The 16,693-nt window shown below is 39.7% G+C and overlaps 1 protein-coding gene across 4 annotated transcripts in view; it reads left to right on the top strand.

Moving 5' to 3' along the window:
• The window catches only part of Htr7 (5-hydroxytryptamine receptor 7), a 43,438-nt gene extending 26,949 nt beyond the window's left edge, over positions 1-16,489 (top strand). The window contains exons 1-4 of one of the 4 annotated variants that reach the window (XM_048801740.1): positions 5,439-5,572; positions 7,804-8,559; positions 13,182-13,269; positions 15,795-16,489. In XM_048801740.1, coding sequence (XP_048657697.1) covers positions 7,859-8,559; positions 13,182-13,269; positions 15,795-15,806 — 801 coding nt within the window. In that variant the 5' untranslated portion in view covers positions 5,439-5,572; positions 7,804-7,858 and the 3' untranslated portion in view covers positions 15,807-16,489. Of the gene's footprint in view, positions 1-5,438; positions 5,573-7,803; positions 8,565-13,181; positions 13,270-15,794 lie in introns of those variants that run through there. The other 3 variants (XM_048801737.1, XM_048801738.1, XM_048801739.1) reach the window with 3 other exon arrangements.
• The last annotated feature ends 204 nt before the right edge of the window (positions 16,490-16,693 follow it).

Here is a 16,693-nt window from a genome sequence, read left to right as displayed (position 1 = left end):
TTATTTACTAGTGGATCTCAAAGGTGCCTGGCCTGAAGCAGGCACTCTTTGGCAGTAAATATATTGAGTGAATAAAGGAGGGTGAGAAGGTGGCTCTGTGAATCTGGCTGAGTGTGTGAGATGTGGAAGTCTGGGTCTAACAGGGACTCAGAAGCTCTTAGGTTTTCTTAGCTTCCTCTAGATTTCTGTCCTGGTCATTCTAAAAGAGGTCTCTTTGTCCTTGCAAAATGCCCTTTGCATAAGAGGGTCTTCCTGAGAAGATACAGTAATGCAGAGGCTTGTTTTTCCATGTATTCTTCTGGTACTCTGATACTTTCTACCTGAGGACCTCTTATGGGGTGGCTGGCCTCTCTGGGGCTGCCTCCACTTCTCTGTCCGCTTCTCCTGGGTACTTTCTTTCTACATTGATCAAACATCTTGAAGGCAAATGTCAAGACTAGGAATAAGAAAAGCTTAATTTGTCACATCGAGTACAGCTGTGTGTGGAATTGCAATTTGCATCTTAATGTCCTGCTTATTCCAGAAAAGTGGCATTTTACAGATTTCCTGTATTATTCATGAATTTCAAGGCTTTGTAGTTTAAAAAGAAGAGTTCAGGTAATAACCAAGAATAAGGGAAGTTAAACTCTGTCAGGTTTTCTCACTCTTACTAGATCTCATCACTTTTCCATCTGTTGATGCATTTCATAGCCCGTTCCTACCTTAGGTGTATAGATATCAGGAAGAAAAAAAATGAACATGGAAACATTAGCTAAGGCATCACATCTGGGTTCCTCATTAGCTTCAAATTTGCAAGAGAATAGGTTCAGTTAAAAAAACAAATCACTGACCTGCATAGAGAAACATGAACAGACGTGTAGCAGCAGGCAAGTACCACAGCATTTTCCAGCCACCCAGGTGAATGAACTCTCATCCTTAGCTGAGGCCTGCCCTTGGCCACTTGGCATTCCTAGAGTATGAAAGCCCCCCTGTGGTTATCATGCTGGTTGGGATGTGCAGGGTTTGTCATGCTGAGTATAGATCAGGTGTTAACCAGCCTGATCTTCTAAATTATGTGTATTTAATGAAAACATAGATTGGTTCAGGTCAGAGAGAAACCTGGGCATATGTGCTGAGGAAGTTCCCTTCCCAGAAATGCCTGGAAGGAGCAATATTTAAGATGGAAGCCAGGTGGTGTGAAAGTACCTTGCTGAAAGGCCACCTCCCTATGGTTACATGAGTTTAGGTGAGAAAGCTCTCTCCTGGGGTGAAAACATCCCCGTGTTGCTTAGAAGGCAGCTCAGTGACTGCTTTCCTGCTCTCCCAAGTGGGAGAAGTGGCCCTGAGGGCTGTGAGACTTTGTGGATCCCAGCATTCTTGTCATCCAGTGTTAAGGGTGCTGGCTGAGAAGCAGCAGGAAATCTTGGGGAGAAAATCAACACAGTTTGAAGGATGAAGTAAAGGATAAGAATGAACCATAACGTTATTTAAAATGTATCACAGAATGGAGGCTTGAGGTGAATTGGTGCAAGTCCAGTGCTGTTTCTTGCCTAAAATGCTGTTACCCAAGGCCCTGTTTAGGATTGATGGGGAAAATACAGGAGTGCTGTTCAGTTACTAAGACCATATTTATTTAGTGCCAGTCTACTAGGTACTGAGTCACATGTTACATGGAGAAATGTGTGAATGCATGTGTGTGTGTGTGTGTGTATGTTTGTGTGTGTATGTGTGTGGGTCTTCTTGGTTGTGGGGGCGGGGATCACAGATTGATAAATGGGGGACATTGAAAAGTCAACAAAGGAATTTGCATCTAGGATTTTAAAGTCTCCGAGACTTTACTTGGCTTTTACTGAGAAGATGGAGTTCAAAGTCTCTATCACTTCTTTGATTTTGATAATTAGGTTTGTCTGAGTGATCAAACACTTTTGATGTTTCTAATTGCCTCTCTGTGATGTCTGTGGGACAAAGAAGTCTTTCCCCATAGTTCTCTGCATGTTCCCTTCCTTCCTTTCTCCAACCGATATGTATTTAATGCCTATGTCACTGTACTAGGATTTTGATTCAGGGCTGAGCAAGGGAAAACATGGTTCCTGTCCTAATGTACCTTACATTACTGAGGATCCAGAGAAATAAGTGGGCACCAGGAATACAGTGCATTTGATGAGGGGGAGATGTTTTGAGAATGCAGAGTAGGGTACTCATGAGAAGCTGGAGGTTCTTTCTGGAGGAAGCAGCATCTAGGATGATACCCAAGGAATTCATAAAAAGTTTCTTCTCAGCAAAATAAACAATCTGTGAGGTAAATAGAGAGTTTACATCTTGGGAGCAAATTTTTACACATCAGATAGAGCACTACTCTCTAGACTACATGAAGAACTCAAAAAGCTAACTACCAAAAAATCAAATAACCCAATCAATAAATGGGCCTAGGAACTGAACAGATACTTCTCAGAAGATGACATACAAGCAATCAATAAATATATGAAAAAATTCCAACATGTCTAGCAATTAGAGAAATGCAAATCAAAACTATTCTAAGATTTCATCTCCCTCCAGTCAGAATGGCAGCTATTATGAAGACAAACAACAATAAGTGTTGGCGAGGATGTGGGAAAAAAATGCACACTCATACATTGCTTGTGGGACTGCAATTTGGTGCAGCCAATCTGGAAAGCAATATGGGAATGGAACCACCATTTGACCCAGCTATCCCACTCCTTGATCTATCACCAAAGGACAGCATACTATAGGACACAGACATATCAATGTTTATAGCAGCACAATTCACAGTAACTAAATTGTAGAACCAACCTAGATGTCCTTCATTAGATGAATAGATAAAGAAAATGTGGTATATGTACACAATTAATATTGCTCAGCATAAAAAGAGAATAAAATCATGGCATTTGTAGGTAAATTGATGGAGTTGGAGAATATAATGCTAAGTCAAGTGAGCCAATCTCAAGAAAACAAATGCCAAATGTTTTCTCCTATATTGGAGATGGGTGTGGAGCTGGGAGGAATGGAAGAACTTTAGATAGGGCAAAGAGGAGGAAGTGGAAAGGAGGGGGCATGGGAGTAGGAAAGATGGTGGAGTGAGATGGACATCATTGTCCTAAGAACATATATGAAGACATGAATGGTGTGACTCTACTTTGTCAACCAGAGACATGAAAAATTGTGCTCTATATGTGTAATATGAAATGAATTGCATTCTGCTGTCATATGTAACAAATTAGAATAAATAAAATAAATAAAATCTGCAACTTGATTGAAACATAATAATCATGCTCACTTCATTTAGCCCTGTATTAGGAGATACAACTAATAGCTGATAATGGAAACATGATTCATGATGATTTTTTTTTTCAGGCAAAGCTGAAATCAGGTCCATAACATGAAATATATAAGATAAAGGTAAAGCCTTTCATATGATAAGCATAAAGTCCTGCTAAATGAATGGGAGAGGGCTACTTAGCAGTATGTGGAATAAAGACCCAGAGAAGTCAATCTTAAATACAAGTTTCTGGTTTCCAGACCTTCCTCAAGGAGAAGGGTTGTTTGGGAATCTGCATGTTTCAAAAGCTTCTCAGTGATTCTGATAATTCTGATAATTTTTCAGTTTGGGGAATCCCTACTATGGGCTGGAGAGTCTAGTGTATATTTCCTTCCATAAGAGGTTTTCTAAAAGTGTGAACATTTTTTAAAACTAAACACTTTAAAAGCCACTGTATTTCAGAATAATTTTACCCAGTTTCTTTTACCCCTTGAATTATTATTCCATAGCAATGAAACTCAGGAGAAGCAATTTAATCAAAGAACCATTATCTATGATTTCTAAACAGTTAGAATGAAGACAGGCAGCAGAGTTAATTTGCTTCCAATCCCTCTCTATGCAGATTATAGCTCCCTAATCTTCTTTTTCTCTGAACTCCTACTTCAATGGAACCCCTAATGTGAGTTGCATACATTTCTCAATATATAATATTTTGGTATCTTTGTCTGAGATTTACTGTATTTTAACATTTGTATGCATCTTTAAGTTAAATTCTGAAGGCTTTATAAGCACCTTGCTTTCTAATTAACAGTGGGCATAAATAGTTATTGTGATAAATATTAAAGCTATATACTAATGAATACTCACAATAAGTCTAGGTTTTTTTTTTCTTCTCCTTTTTTGCTTTCTCTCTCTTGAAGATAAGATTTATCAAATACAATGCTGGGAGGATGAATGTATAATTTGAAGAAACACTTCCCTAAATACCAATATTACTTTATATAGTTAATTATAAGATTTTAACTGCCAATGAGTTCCATTTCTTTTGTGCAAATTTGTGAATGTAATAAAACATTTTTGACTAACCAATTAAATAAAACAATATAAGATTTAATTATCAGCTTTTTAGGAATTTTATGAACCAGATTGTGTTGCCAGAATCGCTTAGGTAATTTAAGGATTGCCGCAGTCTGGCTGGGCACAAATCACGAACCACTGAAGCAGGAACAAACTTTATTTTTAAACTGCAGGAAAACACTTCACACAGCTCCCAGGGAATCCTCCCGAACGCCACGAGGCTTGTCCAGGAACCCCCAGCCGGAAATATCTCTCCCGGAAAATCCTCCTCCTGCACTTCCCCAACCAATGGGAACTCTCGGGGAATCCCCGGAAATCCCCACGAGAACTCCAAAATAGTGCGAGAACTCAAAAGTTGCGGCAGAGGCGGATAGTAATGCCTCTCCTGTCAATCAATACTGTTGGCAAAATGCCAGGGGCCATACAGACTCGGCCGTGGCTCTCAGCAAAGGATCACAGAATCTTCTTAAGTGTGTTATTTTGTTCTTAAAACTAAAATAGTAATTTTTATATGTTCGTTGAAAAAAATTCAAGCATAGTAAAATATATATATATAAAAGCTAAAACCACTAAAATCTCTATAACTTCAGTAAAACTGCTATTGATACTCTGGTGGATATTCTTTGGCCATCTCAGTAGGCATGTGCGCGCGCGGCTCACACACATACACACACAATGTATATATACACCCACAGATATAAACATAGACCTAATTTTACATGTAAGGTTAATACATTATATAATACTGTTACTTATATTTGAGGGCTATATGTTATTTTCTATGCAGTCTTCTGTTGGTTCCATGTCAATAATTAGACATAAGCGCTTTTATCCTAGTTAAGAATAATCTTTGTCATCTCAGGATGGAAGACAAACATTCACTTTTTCATAGTAGTATTAGGATTTAATATTTACTTGGTAATCCTTCATCCACATGGGGTTTATATTTAATAAGTTGAAAAGTAAGAAGTCAATATTATTTTTACCTGAATTGCTGGTTAGTTGTCAGAATTCATGAAGATCCATTTTTTTACTACTAATTTTAAAATGACTACTTCTTTTATATTAAATTCTTTATTCCAAGTCCTGAGAAAGTCTGCATAGGGGAGCTGGAAAACAAGGAAGGAGCCCCAAATCCTACTTCCAGAGAGACTGGTAGAGAGCAAGGGCTAGATCCAAGAAGAGGGATCTGTAAGGGACTTCCTTCAGGAAACCCACAAATTCCTGAAGCAATGCAAGGTAAGGAGTTTTTTGTTTGTTTGTTTGTTTGTTTTGTTTTGTTTTAGTGAAATGTCTGCATTCAGCCTTCAGCAAGGATCAGCTTAATTGTGGGCCTCCAGAGAGTACCAATATCTTTCTTTGGGGGTTACCTTGTATATTTTAAATTGTTTTCCAAAAACTTTGTTTCCGTAGCTTGAAACTCAAATAATTCCACAAAGCAATCCCAATTTAATATTTTCCTTTTATTTCTCTCTCCCTGATTCCTTTTCTCTTTTTGCTTTCTCTGTAGTTCTTATTTTTGCATTCTCAGGAAAAAAAAATCCTTCTTTCTCTTCTCCATTCTATTTGGGAGCCAAAACATAATCCTAACTTCATCCGATAGATCTAAGGAAACTAACCTAAGGATAGTTCTTATGGGTCAGCTTAAAAAGGAAAAGGTAGGGAAGAACTTATGAAATGAACACTCATGTGCCATGAACAGGTTGAGCTCTTGGAAATCATCAGAGATCCCCTTCAGCATTACTGTGGACTCAGTCCTTCCCTTCATCCCACGTGTTTTACTCTTTCTCCTGCTTTCAAAATTTTTGTCTCTTATTTACTGCTGTATCTCTGACATTTAGAACAGTCATTTAGAAGGAGCTTCATTAATACAATCAGTTCTCTGTATGTTCTGTATTTGCAAATTCAACCAACTGCTGATGGTACACTATATAATTAGGCCTACTGTGGTTGTGACTATACTGAACATATAAAGACTTTGTTTTTTTTTTTACTACTCTTCCCTAAACAATATAGTACAACAGCCATGCTCATAGTATGTGTAACATATTAGGCATTGTAAGTAATCTTAACATGATTTAAAGTGTATGGGAGCATGTATGTAGGATATGTGTAAACACTATACTATTTTATATAAGAACCTTGAAAATCCAGAGATTTAGGAATTCATGGTGGTAATGGGGATTGTGTCCTGGAACCAGATCCCTGTGAATACCTAGGGATGTCTATATTTGTTGAAGTAATTAAGAGATGTTCTTGATGAATGAGCAAATTTGGCTTATTTCTTTTTACTGTATTTCAATTTTGCATTGCAAGTGTTGTAGTGACACTCATTTTCCTTGTAAAAGCAGGATTTTGGACTTATGTGGGATAATTTAAGTATCAAGTGTATTTCTAGCAGAAAATTCTTAAGTTCTAATTTGCCAATTGACTGACTTTTAGAATATGATCTGTTGGCAAATTAGGGACTGTCTATACCCTTCCTTTTCATGTTTCAGGAGTGTATCTTTTACAAGTATAAACAAAGTGACCAACATGTATCTGTCTTTGTTTCTCAAGTGCTTTTGTGCATCTTTCCCAAAATGAAAGCTAAGGCTATTAAATATGGAGGGAAAGTTTTTTGAAAAGCTGAAAAATATTAAGCATTTGGCCAAAGAGGTTACTGTACATGTTTTCTCTGTTTTCTGAGTGCCTTTTGCATTAAAATCCTTCATAATAGAAATGAAGAAATATTTATTCTCTATATAGAACCAAGCACAGGGAAAGTGTTAGGTTTGCCTAACATATTTCAGAGTTGTGCCCTTTCTTGTGATCCGCCTCAAAACTGGCACAGTGAGACAAACTGTTTTTATTTTAAAGAATGTTCCTCAGACATTGGTGTTGTGTAAGAATTTTCTGGGATAGGAAAAAAATGATCATTTCCTACTTCCCATTCCCAAACCTGGATTCCCAAAATATCTCACCAATCTCTGTGGGTAGAACAAAATGCTTTTGCTACACTATAAAGGGGAAGTTAAGATGCATTAAAAGCTACTTGAATTAAGACAGTAGAAGTGATCCACGATGGGATCATTATCCAAGGGTGGTAGACTTTGATTTCTGAGAATGTGTTACAATATCCCACATCCAGCTTGATATCTTGCTCCTGGCTGGTTTTGGTGGCCATGGGTCATGGGAAGGGGCAGGTTATTTAACCTTTATGATGTTTGACTGTGTGGATTATCAGAAACTTCAAGGTATGAAAAAAGCATGGACTAACTTTAGGGCCAGAGGGCTCTCCGTCTGACTTCTAATTGTAGAAACTTGAGTGAAAGCATAACTTCTCCATTCATCTTTCTGCAAAATGGGAATAATGATGCCTACCTAGATGAGATGTCGCAAGGATGGCACTAGTGTCTGGCTGGTAGCACTTCCTCAGTGGACCACTTACATCCCAGTATTCACCTGTCCTCTTTCCATTTCCCTCCTAGGTACCTTGGGATCACCCGCCCTCTCACATACCCTGTGAGACAGAATGGAAAATGCATGGCAAAGATGATTCTGTCTGTCTGGCTGCTGTCTGCCTCCATCACTCTCCCCCCACTCTTCGGATGGGCCCAGAACGTGAATGATGACAAGGTCTGCCTGATCAGCCAGGATTTCGGCTACACCATCTACTCCACCGCCGTGGCGTTTTACATCCCGATGTCTGTCATGCTGTTCATGTACTACCAGATCTACAAGGCTGCCAAGAAGAGCGCTGCCAAGCACCGGTTCCCTGGCTTCCCCCGCACCCAGCCCGAGAGCGTCATCTCCCTGAATGGCGTGGTGAAGGCCCAGAAGGAGGTGGAAGAGTGTGCAAATCTGTCCCGACTGATCAGGCAGGAGAGGAAGAACATCTCCATCTTCAAGAGAGAGCAGAAGGCAGCTACTACCCTGGGGATCATCGTTGGAGCGTTTACCGTGTGCTGGCTACCCTTTTTCGTTCTCTCAACTGCCAGGCCCTTCATCTGTGGCACCTCCTGCAGCTGCATCCCGCTGTGGGTGGAAAGGACATGTCTGTGGCTGGGCTATGCCAACTCCCTCATCAACCCCTTCATCTACGCCTTCTTCAACCGAGACCTGAGAACGACCTACCGCAGCCTGCTCCGCTGCCAGTACCGTAACATCAACCGGAAGCTCTCCGCTGCTGGTATGCATGAGGCCCTGAGGCTTGCAGAGAGACCTGAGAAGCCGGAGTTCATCCTGTAAGGTCATTTATCACTGTTTTTATCTTTATTCCCCTCCCTTTTATACAACTTCTTGAAGCATATTACAGAAGTCTTCCCAAATCCACAGATAGCTTATTTTCTACCATTTATATCAGATTTGAATTCAGAGTAGTATAGACTCCAGTTCTCCACCCAATAACATTTCAATAGCCAAAAAAAGATAGGTACCTAGTTAGGTTGGAAGAGGAGATTGATTTTGCTCATGAATTGCAATGGATGTGATTGATGACAAGGAAAGCAATATTTTCCATTCTTTCTCCATAAATCATATCTGAATTATGTCCTCATATCTGAATTGCTGTGACATTATCATTTTAATTGCAATTATTCTTCCCTCTGGTAACATTTTTTTGATGATCTCATATTTCACTGATAATTCTTCTTTTGAGGAAGGAAGCAAAATGATGTTTCCAGAATGGGGCCACAGAAGATGTGAGGATGGGGCAACGTCTTAAAAGCCTTGGGAGCTTTCAGGAAGTGCTGTCTGCCATCTTGGCAGTTTGATAGAGTTGTTGAATTTGTCTGGGAAGCCTTAGTGACTTTCTAGGGAGAAATTGCAAAAGTGTGTAGAGATCTGGAAAAGGACCACAAAGAGCTGACTGTGATCAGGAAATGAAATTTCACAAGCAATTCATGTATTGGCAAGTTTTGGGTTGCATAAAAGGATGGAGACAGGAGAGTAGAGTCAGCAGTAAGTTGAATGAAAAATTTTCCTTAAGTTTAAGTACAGGAGGTATCTTCATATTTGATAGCTGAGGGAAAAGAAACTTAGAATGAAAAAATGGGCAGGAGAGAGGAAGAGGTGCTCCTTTGTACTGAACCTAGAAGGAAGGAATAGACTAGAAAGTAGGGACTCACCAGCTGAAAGGGATTTTCCTGGTCATCGTGTTGTCACTTGACAGAAGAGGTAACTGGGGTTTAGAGAGTGAGTTATCCCCTACTCAGCTAGTGTCCCAACTAAGTCAAGATCCCACACTGTCTAATCCCTAGTGCTACACATTTTCCATGTGCCTTTATTTAACAACTGAACATTTTAGCTATGCTAATTCTCGAGCTGGACACAGCTTCTCAGGTTTTATTTTTATTTCTTTTATATACACTCTGTTGTTCACAATATAAAAAGTAACATTTTAATAAAGTATAATTTTAGGTTCCAGAACAGGTACTATGAAACAACTTCAGAGAGTCTAGGCCTATAAGATTCTACTGAATTTACCACTAGTATTTGCCCATTAGATTTTGAATATATTAAGGGAAGAAGCTAAGACTTAGATTTCTTTTTGCAGTATAGTGCCTGATATATAGTAAATGGTAAAAAATAATAATTGCTAACAATTATTGAGCACCTACTACATGCTATACACCATGCTACCTGAAAAGTAGGTGCTTCTAGTATCCCAGTTTTTAGAATAACTTAAGGCTCAGGGATATAAAATAACTGATTTATTGGGGTATGAATCACCCCAATACATGTGCTTTTAATAGTTAAGCAAATTACTTGTCAAATAAATGATTTCAGTCTGGAGATAGTGAAGAGCTGCTGAATATTTTTGAACTAGGAATTGTAGTCACTTCTCTTTAAGAAGACAACTAGAATAACCTGCTAGTTTAATTAAGTTAGGTTCATTAGACTTACTGCACAGTGGGAGGACACCTACTAGACAGAGTCTTAGTAGTTTTTTGGAGAAAGAAAATAAGATGAGAATTTTGGTAGAGTTTTAGGGATTAGCCTGGGTGTTTATAAAGTGGAAAAGTGATGGTTTCATGACCTAATGGCTTGGGATTGGTGAATAAGGTGAAGACTTAGAAGCAACTATTAAGGAGAAAACTATTAGTCTTGACAAGTAAGCTATTTTAGTTGGTTCACAGTCTTATCTCCTGGAAGCAGCTCTTTCTTGGAATAAGAAGCTAGGTTATCTTGCCTGGTCCTAGGACTGTTCAGCACAGGAAAAGGAAAGCATGTTGTTTCAGTTCTTTGGAGAACCCGGATGAGGGAATGTGTTTGAGGAAAGTCTTGGCAGTATGACAAGAGCAGACAGAAGGGCAAGACTGGTGGTAGGGGGTCCAGCGAGGCAGCCACATATACTGAGGATTCATTCTCAGTCACTATGTGTAATCAGACTCTATGAAAATTCTATCATTCAATCCTCAAAATTTCATGATAGGTTAGTTTTTTTAAAAATACCTTTATTTTATTTATTATTTTTATGTGGTGCTGAGGTCAAACCCAGGGTCTTGCACGCACGAGGCGAGTGCTCTACCACTGAGCCACAATCCCAGCCCTGGGTTAGTATTTTTTTTTCACCTTTGTTCTGAAGATGACAAAATAAGGACTTGAAAAGATCAAATAATTTTCCCACAGTCATACAGATGAGAATGATAGAGATGAATTTGAACCCAGGAAGTTTGTGCTTAAAAGTGCTTTAGTTTCCATGCTACTTTTATAAAATAAATCGGCCAATCTAAAGTACAAGGGCATTTGCTTCTGTATCTTTAGTTAGTATGGAGGCTTGGGTGTTGTTTTCCTGCTAGTCTAAGACAAGGGTCAGCAAAATTTTACTGTCAAGGGCCAAATATTAAATATTTTAACCTTTGCTAGCAACAGGGTGTTTATCAAAACCATTTGTCCTTCCCTTTGTCATTCACTGAAATAAGGGAGAAATTGCTGTGTACCATTAAAACTTTATTTGCAAAAGGAGATAACCAGATGGATTCAGACCACAGGCTATAGTCTGCTGCCTCTTTATTTAAGAGAATGACTCTTCCTTCATTACCACTTTCTCAGCTTGAATTATAGGACATTCAAATCATTTAAGCTGATTGGCCTAAAAATACCAAACAACTTCAAAAAATTTCTAGTGATAGAGCTATTCTACAGTTGTCGTAGCCATTATTTTTCTAATTCTAAACCTGGCAGTGTTCTAGATAGTGTTGTCATATTTATGTTTTAGTTTTTTTGTTTAACTGCCATAAACTGAGGTGGATGATACAGAAAATATGTGACCTCTTCCTTGTTTTTGTGAATATATTTCTGTTGGAAAGACCACATAGAAACACACACATATGCTATGATTTGAAGGTTTATGTTCCCCTAAAAGTCATATGTTGAAATCCAGTCTCCAATGCAGTAGTGTTAAAAGGTAGGCCATTTAGGAGGTGGTTGCCTGAGGGAACTCGTGTGTTCTTTCCACTATGTGAGGATATAGTGAGAAGCTCTCATCAGACACGAAGTTTGATGGTATATAGATGGTGGTTTCCCAGCCTATACCAATGAATTGCTGGTGTTTATAAGCTACAGAGTTCATGGTATGTTGTTATAGCAGCCCAGGCAGACCAAGACATATGCACTCAGCGTTTTTGTACCAGGAAAGGTGGAGGCAGGAAAACTATAGATTCAAAGAAGAGGAAAATATCTCAGAGTTTACACTAAGATTGATCAGAGACGCCTTCCTGAAGGATATGGGCTCTGGTATGCCTATGAGGTGATCAAAGGAAAACTAAAGGTGAACAGAAGTGTTGTCCCAGGTAAAGGGGACATTTTACATAGAGGCGCCATAAGTGGGAGCTTATGCAAAAGACAGTCTGACTGAGGCTAAGCCCTGGGTGAGGGAAGAGTTGGAGATCAGAGTAGAAATGTAGTCAAGACAAAATTATGAAGGATCTTCTATGTTAGCTTCAAGAATTTGGGCTTTTAGTGTAGATAAGTGGTTCTCAACCAGGAGTAAATTTGCTCCCTCCCCTGCATACATTTGGCAATGTTTGGAGATGTTTGGGTTGTCACAAGTGGAGTATAGGGAGAGGTTTCTATTGACATCAAGATAAGAGGAAATGCGAAAGATCTTATGGTATAGATATCAGCATCCCAATAGCTAAGAATTACCCAGACTCTATTGCCAAAGTTGGGATACCTTAATGTGGACAGTAGTTGTCTGTCCATGAATCTCTGCAACCAGACAGTGTAGTCATCAAAGTAGTGATGACTGATTCTGTGGCACCGTGTGGGTTGAATCAGAAGGTAAAGACTGGATATAAAGAGTCTCTTTGTTGGTTTGTTTTTTCCAGGAACATGCGGTCCTATGGGGTGTAAGACATGGTGCTGGGCATGGGGGGAGAGTAGAGAGATGAATAGCGATAGTACTTGTTTCTGGAAGTCCAGGTGGCTGTGGTGTTGCAAAGGCTTCTAGCTAGAATAAGAACCTACATGGTCCACACTGCACGGTTGCTTTCATGCAAACACTAGTTAGATAACCTCAAATAGCTCATAATCTCCACCGGGTCTAAAACACATAACCTGTCTCTAGTGTCTCTGCAAGAATGACAAAGGGCATCCAGTTTATACTTCCCAGCAAGTCTTCTAACCCTGCCACAGAGCTCTGGTTCTCATACATCCAATGGCCATGCCTTCCTTAATTTCTCCAGCTCTTGCTTCGCATCTGGCTGCTTGTGTTCCAGTCCCTATTACTTTTGCTCCTGTGCCTTACTGACTCCATGGTTTTCCCCTCCTGCGTTAACCACTTTCCTTTCCTGTGTGAACAATTTACTAGACTGTGTTGCTATTTCCTATTATTTATCCACTTTTTTCCCATTTTCTTGATCAGAGTCTCAGAAGCCCAGCAGGGACTCGCGAATTTTCCTTGGGTTAACGAAGTGAATAGTGGGGAAAATGCTGCGAATACTTTTGAACTGGTAATTTTAATTCAATACTATCAATGTTAATCATTTTCATCCTTTCACAAGTATTCAAATACTGATAATACCCAACCAAATATGATAATGTGATATAAACAGGGATTCTTTTTTTATTTGAATTGCCATAAATCACTTTTAAGTATAATTTCAATGACTGTCTTTGATACCATTTATGATCAATACTGAAAATCGGTTTCTATAATACTTCCATCTAAAAGAATGTCAAGAAATTGTTTCCAAGTAGCTCTTTCTTTCCCTCTCCCCTTTTCTCTTTGGCAATTGTACTGTTTTTCTCTTCAAAGAGTCTCTTATAATCCCTGTCAGTTGCAGTGGTTCTAAGCAGTAACTTTTAGCAGAGTAACCTTGAATTCCTGCCATGAATTCTGTCAATAAGCTGCTCCAGAGTTTGTGGAAATCAGGGTGATTCTACCCTTTCTTTATGGAAACCAGTGATGTACAAAATAAAATAAAATGAAATAGATCCCAGAGGAAACTAGAACCATCACAGCTCCTAAAACCCTGGGTGTCTATGATGGGCTGTTGCCTTAAAGACTGAAACAAACAAACAAAAAATTGTTATTTCATGGATAAAATCCTCTGCAGTAGTATTTTCTTCATCATCAATTAGCTGAAATTCAACATTTTACTTTTACTAAATCATCAATTAGTAATAATAATAGCTTATTTGCTTTATGATTTGCGATTGCTTACATTTTAACTTTGCATGACTCCTTAAAGTGGGAAAGACAGATAATTTCCCTCCTTTTCTCTCTCCCTCTCTCCACCCCCGCTTTGTGTTTTTCCAAATGCTGCTGATTAAACCCAGGGGCCTGACATGTGCTAAGCATACATTGTTCCACTGAGCTACATCTCCAGTCCTATCCTCTTTTGCTTTATCTTTCGTTTTCTTACTAGATAATAAATACACATAGTCCAATGTAAAATCAAACAGTACAGAGGGATGCATAAGAAAAATATGCATTGAGGTGGGTCTAAAGAAAGAGTAGGATTCTAACAAGAAAGGGTGGTAGGAGTGGAGGTGGGGGTAGGGGCTTTTTAAAGCAGATTGACAGCAAGGTCAGAGTGGTGCAGCTGTGGATGGAGGTGGATGAGGAGCCTGGGGCATATCTTCAGCAATATTGAGAAACTGGGTAGATTTGGGTCAGCCTAGAAAGCCAGGTGGGCAGGGATTGGAGGAAGGAGGTGAAGACTTTTGAGCAGGAGTAAGACCAGACTGTGTGGGGGCATCATGCAACCAGGGAGGCAGGGTCACAACAAGAGAAGGGAGATGAGTGAGGAGACTAATGTAAGAGTGGGGTCTCCTGTTAGGAAGGCGTGCACCGGGAGGCTAGTTTTGAGCCTGGGAAAGAGGCCACAGGTGTCCGAGCTATTTGGAAGCTGGAATCCCCTTGTGACCCTGTGACTGGTAGCAGTTGGGTCATGAGGAAAAGGACTTGTAGATGATGCTGTGGCTGAGTCCTGGAGGAATTCAGTAGAGTTCATGAACTGGTGTGAGCGCACATGAGCTGCAGAGGAAGCATAGGTGTGGTCTGTCCTCAAACTGAGGAAGAAGCAAAGGTCCGACCAGATCTGTGAAGCATGACTGTGAAGCACAACCTGTTTCCAGTCCCCACTCTCATATAACCAGGATCCTGGAGAGCTGGGTCTGGGCTCCTGTACCTTCTGTCCCCAGGCATCATTGTGGGAGACTGAGCAAAGCCAGACACCCTGTCCTATGGAGAAACGGACCCTGTGATCAGGAAAATCCATCCATAGAGTCACCCATCTGAATGATGGGGCTGGGAGGGGTATGAGATGAGGGTGAACAGGACAGAAGGCATAGTAGCTAAGAGATAGGGGTTCTTTCAGCAGGGTCAGGAGGCTGAGGCTAGGAACACAGCCCTAGGCTTGTACCTACTAGATCCAGCTCCTAAGCACAAGGTGTAGGGTGGTAAGTTGAGGCCCATACAGGTGTGGAGTTAGGGGAACATGGCTCTATACCAGGGGAAAAGGACTCTTTCTCTGCCGTTAGCTAACAGTTCTTCATGACTCATGCCACTTCTGTAAGTATGGGTGGGAGGAAGCAAGGGAAGGATTTTCCAGTTTCTGCACATACAGATTATAGTAACATACCTTCCTAGTCTGAAGAGAGGGGGACACTTCTCATTAGTAGTCTTTTTTTTTTCAAGTAGGGCAAGTGCTATAGTATTTTGCAAAGATTTTTGAGAGCAAAGCCAGTTTTGGCAAGAGTTGTATTGTCAAAGACAATTTCTAACTGGGTTATTTGCGGTTGATTTGCAAATATATTAAGGGATTGGCAACTTGTGGAAGTTATAAAATTTATGAAAAGAGGCACAGCACTTTTTCTTTCCCTTTGGAGATGTTCATAAACCCTTATAAGCCACAAATAATTCAGATTACTGACTTCTGTAAAATATTAAATCCACCCACCACCAAATGAAAACTCACAGTTCTGCTAAAACATTTTTCTGTCTCTCTCTCTCTTTCTTTCTCTTTTATAGACAAAAGTCTGAACTGTAGGAAAAAAGGTCATGAGTCATGATCCAAGGTGGAATAATGGAGATGAAATAAACAAGGCAAAACGGGCGGAAACAGAACGAAATCATTTACCAAGACTGCAAAATGGAATGTGGCTTCTATCCTTTCTTGATCTAAAATGTGACCAACAGTGATCTGTTGTACAAAGTATTTTACCGGGGAGATGATGACCTCTCCTTTTTTTCTGTGGATCAGTGCTATTTTGTGTGCAAATGAAAATAATTCTCAGTGTAAGATAGTCAGATCATCTCAGCAGTGAGCACACTAACAGAACTGAGTTCCAGAAGGAAGCAGTTTCTGGTGCTTTGCATACATCCATATCCATGCAAGCTGGAACAAGTTCCAATGCACACTTCCCATGCTTCTGAGTCTAGGCATTGTGGTGAATATTCAGGAGTCATTCATGAGGCAGAATGTATTTTATTGTATGACAGAAGGGTGTCTTTCCAAGCAAACTGTGGTAAGCATAGTGTTGAATATGTTGCATGTCGTGTTAGAAAACAGAATCCAGTCATCAGCTAATACAAACGATTTCGCAGAGCAGTGTTTGTTTCAAGCTTCTGTCAAATAGTATGGCTTTTCTGCAGGGTCCCTGTGATTTCTCACCAATGTATTTTCTTTGTGAACTTCCTTACTGTTATGGTGTAACTCAGGAAAAGATGGATGGAGAGAGGAATAAAATCTGAAAAGACTTTTCTTGGATTCACACATTTGAGGGGTCCTGAGAGGTGAGGGGATTCCTTTTGTGAGGATTACCTGAATGAAGAGAGAGGGCTACCTAACTGCATTGTATATTAACATGGTTATTGGCATGTTGTTTACTATCATATTATACAAGGGTGCATTGAGCCCACGGGGCTGG

Source organism: Marmota marmota, unplaced genomic scaffold (assembly GCF_001458135.2).
Source record: "Marmota marmota marmota unplaced genomic scaffold, marMar, whole genome shotgun sequence".
NCBI lineage: Eukaryota > Metazoa > Chordata > Mammalia > Rodentia > Sciuridae > Marmota > Marmota marmota.
The sequence above is the reverse complement of the archived record's forward strand: the minus strand, read 5'-3'. Positions and strand labels throughout refer to the sequence as shown.